Source organism: Solanum tuberosum, unplaced genomic scaffold, assembly GCF_000226075.1.
Source record: "Solanum tuberosum cultivar DM 1-3 516 R44 unplaced genomic scaffold, SolTub_3.0 scf00192, whole genome shotgun sequence".
Taxonomy (NCBI): Eukaryota; Viridiplantae; Streptophyta; class Magnoliopsida; order Solanales; family Solanaceae; genus Solanum; species Solanum tuberosum.
The window spans coordinates 283,164-307,068 of NW_006239115.1; the positions used below are offsets into that span (position 1 = coordinate 283,164).

Consider the following 23,905-nt stretch of genomic DNA (forward strand, 5'->3'; position numbering starts at 1 on the left):
AAAAAAATAGTTTTAAATTATAATATAGCCACAAAAAATAGTTTTTAATTTTTTTCTTTACACTAAGGAATGAAAGAAAAAAATAAAATAAGAATAAGAAACTCAAATAATTATAATAAAAGAAGTCAAAACATAATTTATGTATGAAAAAGATTAAAATATACCTTGAACTTTGCTAGAAGAATCATATATACCCCTAAATAATTTTTAAGAAAATTAAAAGTCAAAAATGTAAATTTAAAACTAACTTTTTCACTTCCGTTAAATGAAGGGTATATGTGAGTTCATTTTGTAACGGTAGGGGTATATGTGAGCCGTTTATATAACGGTAAGGGTATATATGAGCCACTTTCATAACGAGGGGCATATCAGCTCCAAATGACAAAGTTGAAGGGTATATGAGACTCTTTTCCCTAATTTAAACGTGTAACTAATTTTTCAAGACAAGTTGAGGGGGAAATCTATGTCTTTTCCCCATGAAAATACATATGATAAAACTAATTTGTTATAAATATTAGACATAGTTTTACAATCGATAATTACCAAATATTACATACATATGATTTGTCCCACTCGTATCCACAAGACCTTGACCAAAGATCCATGTTAACATTGCATGTTATATACTATTAATCAAGACTTCGTAATTATTTCTTATGAGCATGACCTTCTAATTTGATTTCATTAGAGATAAATCTATATAGAATAATGAGTGCACCTGCATTTGTTAACTTAGAATTTATATATTACTATATATAATAAGTGGGAATATCTACTACTTAGCACATGACAAGTGTTGGATGATATGTGTTTCATAGTGTTGTACATTCTTCTTTTATGGTTGTACCTTTAAATTTTATATTACTACCATTAATTACCTACTACTTTATTAGCCAAAAAGTTTGACCTCATTTGGGCCCATTTATTATTTATATGTTTTCAATTTTCAAAATATGTAGTTTATCTAATTCTTTTTTTCAACCTTTTATTTTAAACTTCTTGAACACTTTTAATTGTTATGATTTCCTTTTTTAGAGTCAAACTATAAGAATTTTAACTAATATTTTACAATGTGTTTTTTTCATCATAATCATAGGCAAAAAATAACAATTTATAGTACTTTTTGTATAGATTTTGCATATTTAATTTATTTTTTTTAAATATCGAATTAATACAATCTAATTTAAATTTGAAAATTAGTCAAATGGACTTTCAAAAAGCGCAACATGACAAATACAAGTGGACAGAGAGAGTATATTTTAGCTACAAAATATATTAGACGTACAACTTTTTAAAAAATTTAAATTTTTATTGCGTTGACTCTTGAAATCTTATCATTGTCATATGAATTTGAACAAATTATATATTATTAAAAGTTACATAAAAGATGCTATAAATCACAATAATTAGCAATTAAAAATATTAGTAAATCATATAAGAAATTTGGTTGGCTAATTGGAATAGAATAAGAACATGTACTATTTGAAAATAACGTCAAAATTTCTAGAATACACAATAAATTAACAACTGAAAATATTTATGATTATTCACATGAATTGAAACATGAGTAACCTATATTATTCAAAACTAACGTAAAAATATAAATCACAACAATTTAATAACTTCAAATATATTTTTAAGAAAACATATAAAAAATCGACTGATCTTCAAATTCCATTTATATCACATAAATTAAAACAAAAACAAAAAAAATATTTATTGGGCTCGTGTTGGCACGGGCACCAAATATCTCTATATATATATATATATGTCACAAATGGAAAAGTCCCAATCAAGGAAGCAACATATATCATTTACAAATGACTTAAAAAGCATTAAAAATTACAATAATTACCAATTTAAAATATTTAAAAGCTATATAATAAAATACGTTGACTCTCAGAATTCTATCAGGCTCACATATATTGGGACAGAAAAAATAACACATATCATTTTAAAATTACCAAAAAAGTATTATAAATAATAATAATTAACAACTTAAAATATCTGAAAGACATTTTAAAAGGGTTAATTTTGTAATTTTATCCATATCACATAAATTAGGACAAAGTGACCAGTAATGTACATTATTTCAAAGTTACATAAAAATATTATAAATCACAATAATTAATAACTTAAAATCGTAAAAATACTATAAATCATGATAATTGACAACATAAATTATTTCAAAAATGTTGTATGTGGGTAGTCTTATTATGCCTTAAATAGCGTCAAAGAAAGTACAAATTTGTAATAAAAAAACTTATTCCTTTATCCACGCAAACAATCGTTTCAAAAACTCGGTTATTAGCCCCAAAATATACCATTTATATTATTGGGTCCGTTATGCACAGACCACATTATCTAGTATATATATATATATATATATATATATATATTTGTACAAATAAAGTTTAATTAAATTGTGCATTTTGTATAAATAGAACAAAAGTGGATTTGGGCTAATCGTAATTGATTGCTTTCATGCTTGAAATTTGAGTTTTAAATTTGTGACTTCTGTTTAAATTAACGGTTAAGCACAAATAAGTGGGTTTGATAATTTGAACTTGCGTCAATTCATACATTTGCACTACCTTAACCACTAAGCTATTTATCAATGATTTTATTTGCATTGGAGTTTAATTATTAACACCACTTGTATTTTCATCAATATATACGCTATCGCAGGCAAGTCCAACACAATATCATCCCTTCTTCGTCATTGAAAATCTTTTGTCATTTATGTTAATATAATAATGGTGCCCCACCGTCTTCAAATTTTGAATCCACCTCTTATTTTCTCTACCCTAATTAATTCAACGAGATATATATTATCTCTCATCAATACAAATATTAAAAATTTTGAATCCGCCTCTCACTATACATAAATGCTTGAACACATAAAAAGTAAAAAAAAAAAAATAACTTTGTTACAAAATATATTTTTGGTAATGATTGTCTAATATTTAAGGGTAATTTATAGAAATCGCACTAGCTTAAGAGTTAATTATTTAGATTCATGCTAGTTTGTAATATGACGATCTTACCAAATTTTGGACTTCAGATACATGTATGGGTGCGTATAGATACATGTATCTCAGATACATGTGGTCAAAATTAGGTGTAATTTACTCTAGATACACTGTATCCAAGTGGATTCGCATGTATCTGACTCTCTTACTCGCCGTTCTCCTATCTCGCTCACCACTCTCCTTTCTCACTTGCCTCTCTCCATATATATGATATCCAAGATATATATATCTAGTATCCATATATATATATATTTATATATATATAGTGTGATTTGCATGTATATGTGGATCTCGCTCGCCTCTCTCTTTCTTTGTCTCACCTTTCTCCCTATTTTGATATATTTTGTAGCAAAAAATACACGTTGGTGTATCCAAATTGAAATCCAGTATGAAATTTCCAAATTATAAGGAGAATCATCAAATAATCAAATAAGTTGTGGGGAATCTAATTTGGCAACTTGCTTGTAAAGAAGATACGCTTTGGATTAAATGGATACATGGTATTTATATGATATATGGACTCATGTCCCTCCAGCAGATTGTAGTTGGTAGCGGAAGAAGTTTAGTTCTATGAAACAAAGCATGATTGATTGGTACAGAGATGAATCATACTGTTTAACTGAGAGTGATGAATATTCAGGGAAAGTTATTACAACTTAGTGGGGACCTTGGAGAGAGTAAAGGGATCCGATTTGGTATGGAGCTCGATTCTACTATCCATACACAGATTCATACTATGGATGACAACCTAAGATAAACTGTTGAGTGTTGACAAAAGAGAAAATGAACATGCTACATATTCCAGTGGACGATTTAACATGTTGTATGTGTGATGATAACAAAGTGGAATCTCAACGACATCTATTTTTTTTTTTTAATGTAGATGGACAACAATAGTGCAAGAAGAGTTGGGAAGATGGACAAGCTGAATGCAAAAGTAGGTGCAACCTCATTTAAGTTGGATAAAAGAGCAACATTGGAGACAATTCATAAAGAAGTTGACAATAACAATTTCCGGGGCAAGGATCTACCGCACATGGAAGGCAAGAAATTGGAAGCAATTCAAGGAAGTAAATGTAAAAACAGAGGTAGCTATTGCACATATACAGAAAGAAATCATTGAAATAATAAAACAAGTAAAAGACTCTAGAAAAGTTCGAAAGTGCAGTAGTTCAATTCAGAAACTCTGTAACTAGCTTGTTATTTTTCTTACTGGTTCTCAGGCTCGGAATGACTAAAATGTCAGTTATTATTCATTGGAGTGCTCTTTACCTATAAACATTGATTATCTATGATAATTTTTTCATGATTAACCAAAAACATAAAATATAGTAGAAATATTTGTCTAATTTGATAGCTTTTTCAAATATTTTACTTTGTTACAAAATCTCTTTGATAATGATGGGCTAACATTTTCTCTAGTATATATCTTTGTTAGGCCTCATTAGGGCCTAGGTACAACACTTCTAATAAGACCATCTATAGTCGGTTAAGTATTCAGTATTTGACAAGCTTTTTACAGCCAAACCCTAGAAACTTCCCCATTTGGCAAAGATTTTCTTTATATTCTCTGCAGTATTTGGTACTTTGAACACAACAGACCCACGGATTGATTCTTCTCCAGAACACTGTAATTTTCTTGCTTTTCTCTCTCTCCATTGTGTTTATAGACTATTTGTGCTTTTTATGCAAAATTAACAAGATTAATCATTTACCCTTTCTCTAATTTTGGCAGTGATACAGGTTTACTAGACAAACAAAAGGTGAGACTTTTATGTTTTTTTTTGGTTGCTTTTTTTTGTTCTTTTGATTCTAGGGAAGTGTAGTGAAGAAATGAAGTTTTTTTTTGGGGCTAAAAATTGAATCTGGATTCTTTTTTTGGGTAAAGTTGGCTACTTTGATGGGAATTATGGAGTGTTAGTGATTGTATATCTGTAAGGGTATCAATTTCAATCATGAATTTGGTTTTCTGTGTAAAAAAGAGGAGAAATATGGTGTGTGTGAAAATTGCTTCTGTGTCTGTTTTTTTTGTTTGTTTGTAAAGTTGATTGCTTTGAAGAAAATTATGTAGTGCTAGGGATTTTATTGCAGTAAGAGAGGGTCTTTAATCTCAAACATTTAATTTGTTGTGTGTGAACTTGCAATTTGTTGCTTGGGTGATTGCAAGAGCTTTAAGAATTAGGAAGCAAAGGAGATTCAACATCTATTGTATATACATAAAAGATAATCTTAATCTTGTATTGATGGTGTAATTTTTCCGTCCTACCTGGCTCAGCCCTTGAGCGTTGCTGGGGATTTTGTCATTGGTAAGTTCTAAAGGAAAATAGAAGTCTTGGATGAGTGAAAATTGCTTCTTTGATTTGAGGTTGTCGTTGATTACTTTAAAGGAAAATCTGGACTGCTAGAGAAAACAGGGCCTTCAATGTCATCATGGATTTTTTCTGTGATTTTGTGTTGCAACTTTCTTGGTTGGTTGGTAAAGCTTTTACTTGGTCTTATGGTTATTGAGTGAAGCAATATAGCTTTATTGGGAAATTGATATTGCATATGATGTAATTTGCACCACTTTGCATTGTGCTTCATTTTCCAGGTTATGTTGTCTGTATGTTCCACCTCATGATGTTCTGTGTAATAACACTTCATGAGTTGTTAGTTTGGTTTGTAGGGTGACACATTCAGCTCCTTGACATGGCAGGCCAGAGGAACAACTACGGTAAGAGAATGCAATCGGAATCTGACTATTCAAGGAGTGATGGAAGTAAGAGAAGGACTCCAACTGATGAAAAGGAATCAAATTCCATTGGACCAGAGGATACTGTTTTTCGTTATTTATGCCCCACAGGAAAAATTGGAAGTATCATTGGAGTTGGTGGGGACATTGCAAAACAACTGAGGACAGAAACTAATTCAAAGATTAGGATTAGCGAGACCATACCTGGCTGCGAGGAGCGTGTGGTAACTATTTATAGTGGAAGTGAAGAAACTAATGTCTCTGAAGATACTGGTGACCTGATTTCACCTGCTCAAGATGCTCTATTCAGGGTGCATGACAGAGTCCTTGCTGAAGACCTGCGTATGGACGAAGATCTGGAGGATCATCAGCAGATTACTGTAAGGATGCTTGTCCCATCAGATCAGATAGGTTGTGTGATAGGGAAAGGTGGACTAGTGATCCAGAATTTACGAAGTGAAACAGGTGCGCAGATTCGGGTGTTAAGCAGTGAGCACTTGCCCCCTTGTGCTCTAAACTCGGATGAGCTTCTCCAGGTAGTGGCAGGGTCCTCCTCACAACACTTTTGAGTACAGTTTATGTTAACTGTAATTCCGTGTCATCTCTTAGATTTTTTTTGATAATTAGAAGCATTCATTATGCATGTACTCTAGAGTACTTTTAGGCATGTATGGTTTAATTTACCTGAAGTAATTTCATCAGAGTTTTAAGTGCGAGCACTTCCCTTGATCGTATTTAATTTTGGTACCTGGTGGAATAGTTGCGATCCGTGCAAGCTGGCGTAGACACCACCGTCATATAAAAAAAGAAAATTGCTTCACAAAATATAATAGGTAGCTAGATATGAGGTTTTCGAGCCTGATTAAAAAAATGAGTTTTTTTTTATTTTCCAGCCTTGGTGTCTCTCGCAATGAAGAGGCTTGTTTCTATGCTAGCTGATTGCCTGGTTTAGCTTGTCAACCAATTTTTAAGTATGTTACTTACAAACTTTTCCGATAAGATTCTAGATTTCCTGTTGGCCTAAGATGAATTTAAATGGGGAATATAGTCACTGAGGATTCATATAGTGAACCCCAACTTGCTTGATGCAGAGGTGTAGTTGTTACATGGATTGTATGTCAGTGTATAGGTGTGAGTTTTGCAAAAACCTTTAGTTTTAGAGAAATCCTAATTTACCATAGAAGATCAGTATATTGGAGTAAAATGAGTTCGTCGAGCAGAATTGTTATAAAGGATTCATGCATTGACTGACTAGTTCGAGATTGAGGGGTAGTTGATTGGTATGGGGTATAACTGCGTGAGCAGAAACTTAAACATGATTCATTTGGATCCTTTTTTGAGAAGGCAAAGTAGATCTTATAAATAAATTAGCACAAAGGAAGTGGGTTACATCTGACAGTTATTTCTAAAAATCAGAAGACATAAAAAGAGTACCCCATCTAATCCTGAAGGGCTTCTTACAAGATTGGTTTGGTTCTTTAAAAGCAGTTTTTTTAATCTGTTAGCTATATCCATTTTGTAGGGCATCTATTTGTGAAACTTGATGGTACCAAAAACACCGACTAGGAATAATGAGAGAAATGGACAATCAATTGTTGAGTGAGCAACTGCTGTATTCAAGTTTTATTTGCAAATTCCCCACTATGCCGTCACTTTTAATGATGCGTATATCTTCTTTTTTTGAAACTGGTAACTTATTAATGATGCGTATATCTGGTTATATGAAACTGTAAATGATGTGTTGAAGAGATTCTTCTTTTATTTTCAGATAACCGGTGAAGGTGCAGTTGTTAAGAAAGCACTTTATCAAGTAGCAGCACGCCTCCATGATAATCCATCACGGTCCCAACATCAATTGCTGTCGTCACCCAGCATATTTAGGTCTGGTGCTGGACTTGTTAATCCTCATGCTGGTACACAAGTCATGGGTGTGACATCATTGATGGGTCCTTACGCAAGTTACAAAAGTGATGGTAGAAGTAGATCTTCTTCTGTAAAAGAGTTTGCAGTTCGTTTGGTTTGTCCAACTGAGAATGTAGGAGCTGTAATTGGCAAAGGTGGAGGCATTATCAAACAGCTAAGACAGGAATCAGGTGCATCTATTAAAGTCGATAGTGCTGCAGCTGAGGGAGATGATTGCATTATATTTGTATCAGCAAAGGAGGTGAGGAACTGTTCTTGGTTATTGAATTCATTATTTGATTGCTAGGACTGAGAATGCTTCTCTGTAGCATTTGTTGCTTAATCCAATTGTGATCGCAGGCATTTGAAGATCAATCCCCTACCATCGATGCAACAATGCGTTTGCAACCGAGAAGTAGTGAGAAAACTGAAAAAGAATCCGGTGATGCTATTCTTACGACTCGCCTGCTTGTACCTAGTTCACGAGTTGGATGCCTTATTGGTAAAGGTGGTTCCATTATCAATGAGATGCGGAATTCCACAAGGGCAAGCATCCGCGTTCTTTCGAAGGAAAATCTTCCCAAAGTGGCATCCGAAGATGACGAGATGGTGCAGGTAAACAGGTTTTCTAGTTTTGTCCTCGTGTAATATTGTCTCACTTGGTTTGTTTAACTCTCAGTTCTTTGTAGGTTGGGGGTGTGATGTTTGGTTTAAGTGTACTCCCTATGCTGAAATTCTTATGTCATGGTATTGTGTTTTTCCCCTTCAGATTACTGGAGATGCTAATGTTGCTGCCAATGCGTTATTGCAAGTACTTATGCGTTTGAGGGCCAATACATTTGAGATGGAGGGATCTTTTCCTGCATTTTCTCCTGGCCTTTCTTATGTCCCCATGTCTGCAAGCATGCCAGATGGCTCAAGATATGGTAACCGTGATAATAGATCACGTCGGCATGGTTATTCATCTTATTCAGGTGGACATGATTACAATGATTTGTCTCCAAGTGATAATTATGGTGGCTCACAGGTAAATACTCAGTGTTCATCTCTTAGAAGTTAGTTTGATGTTATCTCATTTTTACAGGTAAGGATCAAATTATCTTGTCCTGTTGTTCATATTCTAATTGATGGTTTCTGTATTTTTCCATCTATTTTGCTGCTATCCTTGTATAGCAAACAAAATATGTCAGAAAGTAGATCTGAATTCATATTTTTCAGGTTGGTGGTGGAGGTAATTATGCACCATATGGCGTTTATTCCTCTGGGCGACCTAGCAGTGCAGGGTAAAGCATTATCTGATTACATGCTTTGAATTAAAGCTATGTTTCCCGCCTATAATTACAGTCTCTTTCATTTACTGTAAAAAGGTTTTGTTATTTACTTGTTCTAATCTTCCAGGGTTTCCAGCCATAACCCTTCTGCCTATGGAAAATCTTATGGATACTAGGGTGTAGAGGGTTATTAGCAGCCGGAGGTACAGAATTTCACTTTTTTTTTGGTCTTATACATAAATTAATGGGCATCTCTGTTCTGTACTTCAGTATAGCCTCAAGCGCATCTTCCTTTTGATAACTTTGACTAGCCTGAAGCCTGTATTGCATCTCTAATGCTCTTTCTTTTACTTTGCCTTTTCACACTTGCCATCTAAACAGCTATCATCTCCGATGCCTGTTCCAGCCCATTGCCCGCCCCTTTTGACGAAGCCTCCAGCCTAAGAACAGAGGACCAGACGAACAAGATAGAGAAACTTGTGGCCATCCTTGCCCTAGTATTTCTGTTTCTTAGGTGTTACCAGCATATATATTGTAATGAAACAACGCCTCTTAGTCATTGAAGGCCTTTTGTACCCAAAATACCTCTGCTTTAGTGGTTTTGTGTAGCAGACTAAGCCATGACAGTTTGATGTGGTGGTTCTTTACTTTTTGTTTGTTTGTTTGTGTTCTTAAGAACTTTTGTGACGTTTCCTGTTGACCAGTTATGCTACAGGATTGAACCTTCTATTGCTTTCTCTTGCATCGATTTTTTTTCATGTTTTCTTGACAGCTTTCCAGTTATTGAACAAAAGTTCAAGAAAGTCAGGTTTCTGCATTTCAGGAGGTAAAAATGTCATGTTTACTTGACAGCTTTTCAGTTAGTGATCTTGTATATGACATGATTCCCGCTATTGGGTTCTATCCTTGTCAATGAAGCCCTTCTGTTAGTTGCTAGCACAGAGCTTTTAAGAGATCAATCAATAGCTAATTATGATCAAAATTCACATTCACGTTTGCATGCTATGGTATACACTGAGAGGGCAGTTTCTACTGAAGCAGTGTTAAATTTTCTTCTCTTGCTTCTCTAGGGTAGGAGGTACTTGAGATTGGGAATTGCTTTTCTAGATCGTTGAGTAGGCACATTCACGTTTGCATGCTATGGTATACGACTAAGAAGGCGAGATTTCTACTGAAGCAGTGTTAAATTTTCTTCTCTTGCTTCTCTAGGGTAGGAGGTACTTGAGATTGGGAATTGCTTTTCTAGATCGTTGAGTAGGCACATTCACGTTTGCATGCTATGGTATACGACTAAGAAGGCGAGATTTCTACTGAAGCAGTGTTAAATTTTCTTCTCTTGCTTCTCTAGGGTAGGAGGTACTTGAGATTGGGAATTGCTTTTCTAGATCGTTGAGTAGGCACATTCACGTTTGCATGCTATGGTATACGACTAAGAAGGCGAGATTTCTACTGAAGCAGTGTTAAATTTTCTTCTCTTGCTTCTCTAGGGTAGGAGGTACTTGAGATTGAGAATTGCTTTTCAGATCGTTGAGTAGGCACATTCATGTTTGCATGCTATGGTATACACTAAGAAGGCAGATTTCTACTGAAGCAGTGTTAAATTTTCTTCTCTTGCTTCTCTAGGGTAGGAGGTACTTGAGATTGAGAATTGCTTTTCAGATCGTTGAGTAGGCACATTCATGTTTGCATGCTATGGTATACACTAAGAAGGCAGATTTCTACTGAAGCAGTGTTAAATTTTCTTCTCTTGCTTCTCTAGGGTAGGAGGTACTTGAGATTGAGAATTGCTTTTCAGATCGTTGAGTAGGCACATTCACGTTTGCATGCTATGGTATACACTAAGAAGGCAGATTTCTACTGAAGCAGTGTTAAATTTTCTTCTCTTGCTTCTCTAGGGTAGGAGGTACTTGAGATTGAGAATTGCTTTTCAGATCGTTGAGTAGGCACATTCATGTTTGCATGCTATTGAATATGTTTTCAGAGCTTTGCTATATGTGGTAAACATGTCTTATCTTGTTAATATTCATGTTCCCTTGGCCTCAAGGAAATGATGGTGTTGGTCACTGCTTGATGTGTGATCATTTTATGTGATCGATTCTGCAGAGGATTGATAGAAAATTTAGTTCTTATGATTAGATTCCTACTAAGGTAAGTACTATTCTTTCTTGCAAATGTTATTTCTTACACCGTGAGACAGATATATTATTTTGGTAGGAACATACACATCCTACTGTGAAAACATTTCAGGAGGAAAGAAAGCTCTATCACGTGTATTGCCAACTGCTTTTTGCCCTTTGGAGGGCTTCATGAAGCTTACAGTAATGAATTACTGGGGTTCCATGTCTTACATAAGTGTTATTCCATCAACTTTTATTCATTATTTGAGCATGGATTCTCTTTGCTCCGCGCTGTTTGTTAGGAGTTCTGCACTGTACTTTCAGAGCCGGTCCAGTTTCTTATGTTGTTTGTTGGACGGCTGAGTGTAATTACCCTTTAGTGTGGCCTTTGAATGGTCCATTTAAAGCATTCTTCTAAGTAATTGATTCGATGTAATAGAGTAAAAGCTCACACCTCTCTAGTTATAAGGTACTAAATCATTACCACCACCAGGAGGTGGGTGGGAATTTGGGATCCCTCCATGTTCAACCGGAGATCGCATTCGAGCCCTGAAAATGGTGGCATGAAGTTGAATTAGTTGGGTCAGTGAGCTTCACAAGCCATTGAAGCGACTTATTCCTGGAAATGTTAAAAATAAAGAAATTGTTAAGAGTTGTATTGTCATTTCTATTTAGTCCCAACAGGATTCATATGTAAAGATACTGGTCTTGTTGAGTTGATAATGAGACTATTTTCATTGTTGATAATATATTTTTTTGATTGCACGTTTGTGTATGTAAGGTAGCAATATAGGTGACAATCTCATGTCGCCTCCTTTCAATTGATGGTTAACAAGCATAATGTTTGATGGTTAACACAAAAAATGTACATTAAACAATGGTAAAGTCTCAGGTGTATGTAAAGCTCAAAACTACCATCACTCACGAGAAGGAAAAAAAAGAAGAAAAATGTTGCTAGTTTTCAACGAATGTGAATCTTCTTCTTTTCATCCATGAATGTGGAACTTCTTTGACGCATAAGTGTCATAAGGCATCTAGAAAGTAATAATCGTTTGCATTATTTTCAATTCTACTAATTCGCCTCTAGTTGGATACATAATAAATACTTTAACTTGATGCACATTTAGACATCTTAACTTGATTTAAGTTAGCCTTGTAAGTATCCTCAACTTTGAAAATTCGCATCTGGAATGCACTCCTTTAAAGTTAAGGTATTTAGATGTACATTTTCAGTGAAATGCACCTATTACGTCAAGTTGAAGCGTCTAGATGGTCACAATCCAACTCCTTTTGTAGCTCTGAAAGTCAATAGCGTTTGCTAAAGTGGTGATTAACTGAATTTTCTATTTTCTGGGGACTTCCAACCTCAGTTAGTGACCTCCATTTGTTTGAACCAAGCAAATCGAATATGACCTTTTCCAACTACTAGTAACAAGGTCTTGGGAACATAAATTCTTGTGTGTTCAAAACCAACTTTGTATGAGATCATAAAAATGAAGTCAAAAGAAATCTAGTTTGTATGAAATCACAAATATGATGTACAGTACAATGTACCAAAAGGGAAAGACACTAATATTGCATAAACTGTATGTCTTTAACATTTCATTATAACATGGATCAATCTAGAACTTTTACCACCCAAAAAGTACAATATATCATATGATGGTATTATAGCACAGCCAGTTAGGGAAGTTTTCTGAATTTTATGCAAGGAAATCAGCTCAGTATAGGACAACAAATCTAATCTCAGTACAAAAATTCGCCACACGAGCAATTATTCTCTTTCTTTCCTTCTTTTTTACCTCTATATAAGTAGCTAGCCTGATTTACAACACCACTTTCAGTTAATTCAGCAGGAAACTTTGATGAGGCTGCTCAAGAATGTTTTGGTCCTGGTGCCTCTGATCTAAGACTTATTCTCACCATCCGCTGCTGGTGTTCCGCTCTGCTCATCTAGCTGGTCAAGATCGTTGTTGCTACCATCTGCTTGCCAGATTTTAAATGGAGAAGGAAAGAGACAAAGGGGTTGAGATTTGCTTCCAGTATGATCACACTACAGGAATAGCTTTTAGGTACATACCTTCACCAGCATCTGTCAGTTTAGCTTCTGAGAGACGAGTACGAAGTTGCTGGTGTGGTGTCGGCTGTTATCAAAGAATACATAAACAATGCAATCTTGTTGTGATAATTGAATACAAATTGAACATGTGGCAACTTGATAGTTAACTTCCTTATGTATGTATGCTTCAGTATTTAGTTTGAATAAATAAAGGAAGATACAACTTCTAGCCATTACGAGCAACAATAGAAATTGGAAATGAGTTTCTCAGAGTAACAGGGTAATGCACCTCCAATTTCGGGCGAAGTGCCTCAGCAGGTGTTTTGGCCTTATGTCCCCCTTGCTGCAATATAATAGAAAATGAAAACATGGTAAAAGATGCTCAAAATTTCAACATCAAACTTTAGCTAAAGACTGAAACAGCCAAAGTTACACTAAAGCTGAGTACCTTTCCTAGTGCCCAGTCCGCAGAATCGAAAAAAGCACGTTCATGGTCCTGGCAAATGTTAAAGGGGTTGATTGAAAATTCAATGAGGACAAGAGTCGAAGTAAAACACAAAACACATCGAGGAAAATAATTTGAGATACCAAAGAGTTGAAGTAAAAACCGAAAAAAATCACCTTAGTTATCAATGGAGGTTTCTTTTTCACTAATCCACCATATTTTTTCTTCATTAGTTCCTCCTGCTCCTGGATATATGTAACGAGGAAAAGTAAATGTTTCGTGTAGTTGCAGTAAATTTAGGTCATTTTCCTTAACACTTTCATCAACTTACAGTCTCTACCTCAAATACCCTTATACACTTATAGATGGATACCAGTCCTATGAATGAAATCTCATTCACATGGTTATATGCCACAGAAAAAGATACTAAGTACATGGTGCATTTTAAAGATTTGGGTTGCAAATGGAAGTACATAGGGACTATTTTTAGAAATCTTTTGGTGAAAAATGTATTTGCTTATGATTTTAATTTATGCTCCATCATTGATTATTATTCTAGAGCTTTGAGCTGCAAACAAAAGAACTAAGTATATAGGAATTTTTTATGAAAACCTTCGGTATAAAAATGTATTCCCTAATCTGTATCACTTTAACATATGCTTCATCATTCACTAGCATTGCAAAAGCTTTGAGCAAATGGAATCAATTAGTTGCATATGAAAATATGTACCGCTAGAGATGGATCTTGGCTTTCTTCTTCTGCACCCTTTGGATCTTCTGCAGGAAGGTCATCATTTACTTCACCTTTAGGAGGATCATTACCAAGGTTTGGTTCCTTGCCACTTTCATCTGAGGGGTTCGACATTTTGTGTGCTTGTTTCTGCAAAAATATATCTGGTTTGGTATCACTCATAGCTAAGTTAAGCATACACAGCTGATTTTCCTGACCAAGAACTCTTCGCTTGAAAACATTTTAATGGATACCATAACAAGAAAATCCAAAATATAGGGCATCTTCCAGTTAGATTTTGAATTTAAGGTATTATCTTAAATTTAAACTGAACACAAAGAGTTCCAATTGATCTACATATCAGAAAACAACCGTAAACAGACTAAGGGTACAAGTAAATGAAACAATCAACTAATCATGAATCATGGCATATGTAATCTTAGAAAACGAATGAAAATCCAACAGTTAAACATGACAATCGACTGCCCTGGATAACATAAAGCATCATATAACATCAAGGATCTCAAACACAGAATTCTAAAAATCACAGATCACAGAAACAGATTGCAGTCCACATACACTTAATCACAGTATTGACGGACATTCACTCCACTTAGTCAACACACACAATAAACTATATCCTCAAAGAATCCTAAAATTGAAGAATAACACATCTAAAGATGAAAAAACTATAGGTACTCCTATTACTCTATAATGTACATCTTCTAGTTTGATACATAAGCCATATCATACAAAAACAACAAACTTCCCGCAGTTGATTGAAACATTGAATTTCCACCAAATCTTACAGTAATACCCCTGAGAATCAATCAGCCACACCAAATGTGTACTGGTTCAATTTTTACCATCCCCTTCCCCAACAACAACAACAACAACAAGATAGTGTAATATCATAAGTGGGGTCTAAAGAAGGTAGAGTGTACGTACACCTTACCCCTACCCCTACCTCATAGAGATAGCAAGATACTGTTTCCGATAGACCCTCAGCTCACTATCTCCATCCCCATCCCCGATCCCCGAAATTCAACCGGAAATGACAACTTGTCAATCAATTTCTTTTCAAGATATCAATTCTAGCTCAGCTTAAACATGCAAAAGAACAAAAAGAAGGTAAAACACAGAACTATAAATACCCAGTTCACGAAATATGAAATAAACGCACAGATTCAGTAATTCAAATCAATTTAAACACCAAATCAATCATCACAACAGTGCCGAATTTGGATCAAAACTAAAATCCCATTAATACCCAGAACGCAAATAGTAGATTCACATATGATAAACCTAGTAATGAGGAAAAAATAACAAAAAAGAATCGAACTTGATAGCACAAGAACAGGAAATAACTATTGAAAATCGCCACCTTTTTAAAAAATACAACAAAAATAGAACCCAAAAAGGCAAGAAAATCAATTTTCAGATATGGGAAAATGATGATGAAGAAGAAGGGTTACCTGGAATCTGAAGTGAAGGTGGATGAAACCGATGAGTTACCAGAAATATGGAACAGAAAGAAAGACGAAGCAAAATAAACTGTAAAATGAAAGAAGAAAAATAAACAGAAAACAAAAGGTTGCGTTTTCATTGCACTAGAGAATATGGGCCTTCTCATATTGTGGGCCTGGGGCATTTTTGGGCTTTTTCATTGTTTTTGTGGGAAAAGTGCCCAGATAGCTGATTTTGCCATGTGGGGCCCACTGTTTAAGTCACGTTCTACGGAGCGATGGTAAGACCGACTTTGTTGTTTGGCGTAGAGTGTTGACTAGTTAAGAACTTTCGCGATCAGAAGATGAAAGTTGTGAGAATGAGGATGCTGATATGGATGTGGGGATATACTAGGAGAAGTAAGATAAAATAAAGATATCTGGTATAGCTAGGAGTGGCGACAATAGAAGAGAAGATACGTGAAACGAGATTGAAATGATTTGGGCATATGTAGAGGAGATGCACGGATATCCCAGTACAAAAGTGTAAGAGTTGGCTATGAATGTTTTCAAGAGAGTAGAAGTAGAGACAAAAGAAGTATGGAGGAGACATGATTTGACAGAACATGACACAACTTCAGCTTACCGAGGACATCACCTTAGATAGAAGGTTATGGAGGACACAGATTAGGATATGAATTTAGTTAGGTAGTTGAGTGTTGTCTCACTTATTCTTCTATACTATTAGTTGTGCTATTAATTGTGGTGTTACTCTTCTAGTTTCTTGTCCTTTGATTTTGGTTATTATTAGTGGGTTTTTTACATTTTTATTATTGTTTTATCTTATTATGACTATTGTTTAGGATGATTTGACATGTTGTCTTTAGTATTTTGCTCGAACTTACTCCATTTTTGTTATTTCTTCTTTATACTTCTTTGGTCTACTTTTTCCTTGAGCTGAGGGTTTATCGAAAACAACCTCTCTACCTCCAAAGCACTGACAATGTTTGCATACACTTTATCTTCTCCACTTCATGAGATTACGTACACTGAATATATTATTATTGTTGTTGTTTAAGTCACACTCTAAATTTATAAAATTTTGAAAGTCTATCCACTTTGAAATAATTTCGATACGTGATGAAGTTGCAAGAATTCATACCTAAAGTTACAAATTTTGTTTGAAGTTGGTAGGTTACTTCACCCACAAATGATTTGAGTTCAACCAATTTTTGCATGCACTTATTATTCAAATTTCAATAATATAATCCATAATTCAACACATAAATCTACTCCGAGTATGCTCAAATTTGAAATACAAACTACAAATGTCATAAAGAACAATTTATATTAACTATCGTTTCCAACAATTTGAAATATAAGTAGCAAAATATACTATTTATATTTCAACTAGCTATCCTAAAGATGGCTACCTAGTATAAACTTTACCAAATTATTGTTCATGCCCTAGTATTTGAATCCTCTTTAATATCTTTGACACAAGTTGTTTTTATTATTTTTAATTTTATAAGAGCAACATGAACCAATTGATTTGAAATAATGATCATAACTAGCTCACAAACACATACTTGTTATGTAAGGGGTCTAAAAATATTTGACTCTCATAACATGCAGCTTATCATGTGGGTTTCATATAATATAGGGAAAAGGGATAAATATACCCTCAAACTATCGAAAATGGTATATAGATACCCTCTGTCATATTTTTGGGATATTAGTGCCCCTGCTGTCCAAAAAGTAGAGCATATATACCCTTTATACTAACGGACATACACGTGTCATAATTTTATCCACCGACCCAACATTTATTAAATATCGGGACAGATAAGATTGTGCCACGTGTCCCTATTTAGTCTTCCGTTAGAGTGAAGTACATATATACTCTAGTTTTTGGACGACAGAGGCATCAATGTCCCAAAAATATGACGGAGGGTATTTGCATACCATTTATGATAGCTTGGTGATATATTTGTCCTTTTTCCCTGTAATATATCAAAAGATCTTCTGAATAATTTCTTGAGAAAAAGGACAAATATACCCTTGAACTATCGTAAATGGTATGCAAATATCCTCCATCATACTTTTAGGACATTGGTGCCCCTGCCGTAAAAAAACTAGAGCATATATGCCCTTCACTCTAAGAAGACTAAATAGGGACACGTGGCACAATCTTATCCGTCGATCCTATATATAATAAATGTCGGGTTGGTGGATAAGATTATGACACGTGTATGTCCGTTAGTATAAATGGTATACATGCTCTCATTTTTAGATGACAGGGACACCAATGTCCCAAAAATATGACGGAGGCTATTGCAACCAGTTACGATAGTTCGAGGTATATTTGTCCTTTTTCCCTAATTTCTTTAATTATTCAGTAATGTCTGTCTTGCGCACATTGATTGCATCGTTCTTGATCACATTCAGAAATCTTCTATACTTCTCATAGCTTACCTATCATTTCCAAAGTAGTATATCCTTCGTGTTCTAATTCATGTGCTATAGTCTGAATCAATATAAAATTCAAAACAATACGTAAATTTTTAAAACATTATAGAACTTTAATATCAAATACTTATACCTCTTGTATTATTAAAAAAATAAATCCTACATTACACATTTACACCCGTTATGATATCTCTATTGTTCAAAAAACATTTAAACCTTTTATATAATTACAAAAAAGAGAAATTTATACTATATTAAAATATTATAATTAAATTAAATTACAAATAAATTATGTATTTTAAGTGTAAGAACTAATAGGGTTATAAACAATAGTTGGTAGTTAAGTAATTTGTGTTCATTTCTTATTTATGAGTACCTACTCCTAAAATGATCGTTAAGGTCATTCACTTGATTTCCTCAATGACTTTACTATCGATGAATCAAGATATGCTATGCAGGTGTCAAGGCGAAGACATTGGTGGTGGATATGCTAACGATCTCGAAAGCAATGTCTTATTTGTAGATCTACATGTTTTTTTGGTAGAAATAGAGATATTATATATAAACTTAAAGCTGAAGCCCACATGCTTCATTGTTCTTTACATAGTTGAAAATAGGGTATTTCTCGTCATGTCATTAGAACAAGATTTTGCTGCCGATCTACATGCTGATCTTTATTATACTAGGATGCAAGAAAGTTTCAAAATATAAATGATCAACACGTATTTATTCACCTTTTAAGGAATAATTTTTTTGTTAAATTTTTATCTTTGTTTTTTTTAAAATCATAAAAATAACTGATATGTATCCATAAACCATGTAACATACTAGCTGAATAAGTTTGTGTAACGAAGCAAAAGCAGAACTAAAAAAAAATGAAATAAAAAGGTTCACAACTAGAAGTAAGTTAGATTTTGACCTACTCCATAAACTTATTCTCTGCTTTATTTCTCATTGTTAATTAAAAAGTCAGCCTGTGATTATTAATCATTGAACTTTCTTGTATTCTAATTTCTCATCTTCGATTCTCATGTTCAAGTACAACTTTGTGCCTAATCCATAAAACCATTTAGGACCATAGCCATTATTATTAGTATATTATCAGTTGACCTAGTATAACAAATCAATGATCATAAAGTATGTTTGCAAAACATTTAAAAACCAAAAAAAAAAAATAGGACAAAGAATGTTGCAGTTTCTATCGAAAACAACCTCTCTGTTCCATAAAGTTAAAAGTGATGTCTGTGTACATGCTATCCTTCGTAGACACACTTTTGGAATTACAACGAGTCGTGTATTGTTGTAATGTCTCGGTTTCTTGTATATAATGATACATTTTCATGAAAAAATGTTTCCAAAGTACATGTTATGAAGAAAGTAGAGCAGGTAAAAAGTCTAGCAAGTTAATGCAAGACTTAACTACTTCATGGAATATCATGTATTGAACCAGAAAGTTGTACATTTCATTGATTAAATAAGCAAAAGCAACAACTAATTATGTGTCATCAAAACCTAATATTATTTGCAACTCTGTTACATGATTTGGTTCACTTGTTAGTATAAATTCGCGGTCTATCACACTTAACATACAGATCATAACAACAAAATTTGATTTGAGTTTCAAAGTTTGAGCTAAAAGGGAAAGATGAAGGCAGTATCAATTGAAGCTGGAGAGGGATCAAAGGCCAAAAGAGTTCATGGAGTAAACAGAGGGATCTCTGTATTTGATCTCATTTTACGTATCGTTGCACTTGTTGGAACCTTAGCAAGTGCTGTGGCAATGGGTACTGCAGATCAAGCACTTTCATTCAGTACACAGATTGTAAATTTTGAAGCTCAATATGATGATATCGACGCGTTTAAGTAAGCAACATTGCTAACATATTAGTACATGAAACAGAACTCTATAAAGGTTAACTAACACATTTTTATTTTTTTGTTTATTGTGATTGAAGGTTTTTCGTGGTTTCGAATTCTATAACTTGTGTATATCTTGCACTTTCTATCCCTATTTCAATCTTTCACATTATCAGAAGTAGAGCAGGAAAGAGCAGAGTTTTGCTCATTGTTCTAGACGCGGTAATACATTAAGTTTCTACTCAAGTTTTGATATTTAATAGTACTTTGTTATGAAGTTGTGCTGATATTTTTTTATACTTTGTGAAAACTTTTGAAGATAATGCTGGTTTTCCTCACATCTGGAGCATCTGCAGCAGCCGCGATTGTGTATTTGGCACACAATGGCAACACTTCAACTAACTGGTTTTCGATATGCCAACAGTATACAGATTTCTGTCAGCGTTCTGCTGGATCCCTTATTGGTTCGTTTGGTGCAATGGCCTTGATGGTTCTACTTATTATTTTGTCATCTATCGCGTTATCCAGGCGCTAAAAGTGTCATAAAAGGAGACTGGCTACACTAGCAATTGCTAGCCTTTGTGTTTATTTCTGAGTGTGTATTGTGTTTGTAAATGTTTAGTTTCATGATTTGCATTTCATTGTATCAAGATTGTCATCAGTTGTATCACAAATGAAAAGATTTCCTCCTTACTACAATGTTTTCGTCTTCAAAAATCACGTTTAGTCAACTAATAGTTATTCTCTCAGAAAGTCGTAAGTCAAATCAACTCGCAGACCAAATATGTATTCATAAGCTCTAATTTGTTTATTGAAGAAAGTCACTTTTTTGAACAAACTAATGAACATAAAATTGAGACTATTTCAATTGCTAGTGTATATAATTTCAATCACCTCTGAGTCTGATGATGTTATGAAAACTCTTGACATCATGCAAGTAATCCCACCAATTCATCAATCGATTTCAACGTCTTCTCATAGAATACACGAGATTCATATACCTTTGGTGTTCGAATGTAGTAATCAAACTGCAAATGAAGAAAATACATAGAAATATTCATAACACTGAATAGAACCTCGAAAATTTCTGAACAGGGAAATAAGGACAGTTACCTCAGCCATGTTATCAGTAAGCTCATTGGCAGTTTTAATATAAGACTCTTTTCGACTTTCAGGCACCCTGGACAAGGCATTCTTCATGTCCTGTTTAAGATAAGCTGATTTAAGACGAATATAAAACAAGACATACCTCCATGAGTTAGTCTCCAACATTTCCTTAATACTATGTAGTCCATCTGCTGTTTGGCGAATTCGTGCTACTGCATCTTCAGGGGACAATCCAGGCTCAAAGAAATGTTCTCTTAAGAATGATCGAACGCCCCAATTTTCAGCTAATGCTAAAGGGGTGAATTGTAGGCCTAGTGTCAATGGAGTGGCTAGAAAAGTCGCGATAAGTTTTCGTCTACATGAGAAATTTTCTTCATTAGTTGATAAGTTTGATTGGATTTTGGGTAGTGTCTTGCATTGTGTGTGATGAGTTTTGGTTATTTTGATTTTTGGATGGAACAAAGTTGTTGGATTTGTGAAAGTGGTCATGTTTGTGTAATAAAGTTAGAGAATGTTTGATGGTTTTTGAGAGTTTTGGTGTGTGTTTGGATGGATATTAATTGATTTCCCTAAATCCAAAATGGACCTTAGGTTTTGGTGACTTGGCAATTATTTTATCCTCTTTTTTTCCCAATAAAATTGGTGTTGTTGGGTCAATGGTTAAGAGGTTTTGTTCTAGTTGGCCCAATTTTGGAATTGTTAACTTTGGGCTGGCCTGTTCACTTGAAAGGTTCACATTACTTCGGAATCAATCAAGACAGAACACTAGTAGCCCTATTTTGTAGACAGGTTGGGATCAATCTTTTAATTTTTATCTCGTTGAACAATGTTCCACTGATTTTCTGTAACCCCTAGGCATATCCTTGACACTGCTTACAAAATCATGTTATGAATATGGTTATATTATTTGACCTTCATACTTACCAGTATTTTTTTTGACCTTCATACTACAAGTTGTATCTCAATTCTCATATCAAAACAAATTTGAGTTCAAAATTGGGATAAGACACTAGATAGATCTAAATTATGGTGAAAATTTCAACTACACACCCTGCCAAAGAGTGGAGTAATGGTATGGGGATTGGTTATCCCGAATTAAAACAATGAAATTGCCAAAAACACCCTTGAAGTCTCTGAAATCTTTTTTCTACTAAATAAGGTGGAGAATATTTTTGTAAACAAATTATTTCTTCTTTGAAATTATGGAATACATGTTATTTAGTTTTCAATATAACAAATCAAACAATATCAATAAATCATTTTCATGCATAAAGAGAATTAAAGCAATTTAGGCAAAAAGAATACATTCTTGATTGTGCATGAATAATTGCTTTACAGCCAAAAAATCTAATGTCTCTAGCTCCCACATAGTTGGACTAATAATAATTGCTTTAAAAATTTAAGCCACACCTTTAATGACATCCACTGGGGCTACCTATTCATATATAGTACTTACAGAAAATGATAGATGAGAAATGAATGGATTGGGATGAGAAAATGATCTAAACAAATCACAATAATAAAGTTCGATTATATGAATCCTCATTAACTAAAAAAAATAACTACAATATTTTTATAATCCCTATTAGTATAAGGATCGTTAATAATCTGTTTAGCTAAACTTTAAAAATATAAAAAAATGTTTGACCAAATTTTAAGCGAAGAACTAAGTGCTTGTAAGTTGTAAATAGTAATCATATTCGTCAAATTATGGCATGCGTAGAAATACGTCTTGAAAATATTGGTCAAATATAAACTACTAATAAAAATACTTCACAAATGATTTAGTTAAACACAAACTGATCAATCAAAGTACTTTTTCAAAATTATTTGATAAGATGTACTGATCAAATTAAGTTGATCTTAGTAGCTTTGTCAAACACACTATAGAAGACTCCTAAAAAGCATAGAACCTAACACAAATATATTAACATACACGTATCAAAGGGTGTGGCTTAGTGGTCAATGTGGTTGAGAATCTTGAGGCCTTAGGTTAAAAACTCAGCGGAGACCAAAAATACTAGGAGTGATTCTTTCCATCTGTCATAGCCTTAATGGACAGAATTACTTGATACACGTTGCTGGTGGGAGGTGACAGGTATCCCCTAGAATTAGTCCAGGATCATTAAAAATAAAACATATCAACATACAAATTAAAGTCAACTAATTGCTATCGAAGGTATAATTCTCTTTTTCTTTCATTGTGTTTTAATCTTCCGCTATATTCACATTAATATATTGCAACAAATTAAAGATCTTTTAAAACAAACGTTCTTTTCATATGATTTTAGGTTTATCTCTCATCTCCCTTTCGAACACCTTCACTACTCATGCTTTCACACCTATAGTCTTATGTACCTACAAGTTATCGTTCACACAAAAAATGCGAAGTTTCTCTCATTTTATCCTGAAAGTATGTTACTTGCCAATTAAGGAAAGAAAAACACAAAGACCATAAGATATTTTACTAAATTAGTGTATATATTTAAGGAGTACGTAGTAGATGCCGTGAACGGCACTAAGAAGTATTACCATATTTGTTGACTTATAAGATAGTTACATGCATGCATCTAGTCGCAATTCACAAACATTTTTTTTTGAAATACGAAATTATATGAATAAAGAATAACTCTATAAAAAGAAAATTAATGATTCATATAAATCGCTTAGTGAAAAATGTATCGCTTTTCAACACGTGTGTATGAACATCTATCAAAACACTATAAAAATCAACAAAAAG

At 33.8% G+C, this 23,905-nt stretch overlaps 4 protein-coding genes across 12 annotated transcripts; 2 read left to right on the forward strand and 2 right to left on the reverse strand.

The window, feature by feature from the left end:
* Window positions 1–4,482: 4,482 nt before the first annotated feature.
* Window positions 4,483–11,799, forward strand: LOC102606449 (KH domain-containing protein At4g18375). 6 transcript variants are annotated; one of them, XR_001474365.1, is made up of 11 exons: window positions 4,484–4,662; window positions 4,768–4,795; window positions 5,698–6,299; window positions 7,532–7,927; window positions 8,026–8,280; window positions 8,435–8,692; window positions 8,884–8,948; window positions 9,064–9,139; window positions 9,318–9,762; window positions 10,981–11,084; window positions 11,184–11,797. XR_001474365.1 is itself a non-coding variant. In XM_015312187.1 (9 exons), exons 3-8 carry the CDS (start codon window positions 5,721–5,723, stop codon window positions 9,110–9,112), a joined length of 1,602 nt encoding a protein of 533 aa, XP_015167673.1. In that variant the 5' UTR covers window positions 4,483–4,662; window positions 4,768–4,795; window positions 5,698–5,720; the 3' UTR covers window positions 9,113–9,139; window positions 9,709–9,872. The 6 variants fall into 6 exon arrangements, 1 of the variants encoding a protein (XP_015167673.1); XR_001474367.1 differs by having other exon boundaries at window positions 4,483–4,662; window positions 9,709–9,762; window positions 10,981–11,799; XR_001474368.1 differs by having other exon boundaries at window positions 4,483–4,662; window positions 5,728–6,299; window positions 10,981–11,797.
* An 805-nt stretch (window positions 11,800–12,604) lies between these two features.
* LOC102578673 (uncharacterized) lies at window positions 12,605–15,858 on the reverse strand. The gene is made up of 7 exons (XM_015312188.1): window positions 15,763–15,858; window positions 14,288–14,451; window positions 13,734–13,802; window positions 13,561–13,608; window positions 13,402–13,455; window positions 13,134–13,197; window positions 12,605–13,036 (listed from the first exon to the last, which is right to left on the reverse strand). Exons 2-7 carry the CDS (start codon window positions 14,420–14,422, stop codon window positions 12,960–12,962), a joined length of 447 nt encoding a protein of 148 aa, XP_015167674.1. The 5' UTR covers window positions 14,423–14,451; window positions 15,763–15,858; the 3' UTR covers window positions 12,605–12,959.
* A 3,923-nt stretch (window positions 15,859–19,781) lies between these two features.
* Window positions 19,782–21,737, reverse strand: LOC102579009 (photosynthetic NDH subunit of lumenal location 2, chloroplastic). 4 transcript variants are annotated; one of them, XM_006355062.2, is made up of 4 exons: window positions 21,308–21,737; window positions 21,172–21,238; window positions 20,953–21,086; window positions 19,782–19,988 (listed from the first exon to the last, which is right to left on the reverse strand). In XM_006355062.2, the coding sequence occupies exons 1-3, from the start codon at window positions 21,652–21,654 to the stop codon at window positions 20,988–20,990; spliced, it is 513 nt and encodes a 170-aa protein (XP_006355124.1). In that variant the 5' UTR covers window positions 21,655–21,737; the 3' UTR covers window positions 19,782–19,988; window positions 20,953–20,987. The 4 variants fall into 4 exon arrangements, with proteins under 4 accessions (XP_006355124.1, XP_006355122.1, XP_006355121.1 ...); XM_006355060.2 differs by having other exon boundaries at window positions 19,902–19,988; window positions 21,172–21,736; XM_006355061.2 differs by lacking the exon at window positions 19,782–19,988 and having other exon boundaries at window positions 20,825–21,086.
* LOC102579988 (casparian strip membrane protein 2) lies at window positions 19,825–20,767 on the forward strand. Its single transcript, XM_006355063.2, has 3 exons — window positions 19,825–20,064; window positions 20,157–20,280; window positions 20,378–20,767. The coding sequence occupies exons 1-3, from the start codon at window positions 19,847–19,849 to the stop codon at window positions 20,591–20,593; spliced, it is 558 nt and encodes a 185-aa protein (XP_006355125.1). The 5' UTR covers window positions 19,825–19,846; the 3' UTR covers window positions 20,594–20,767.
* Window positions 21,738–23,905: the final 2,168 nt, after the last annotated feature.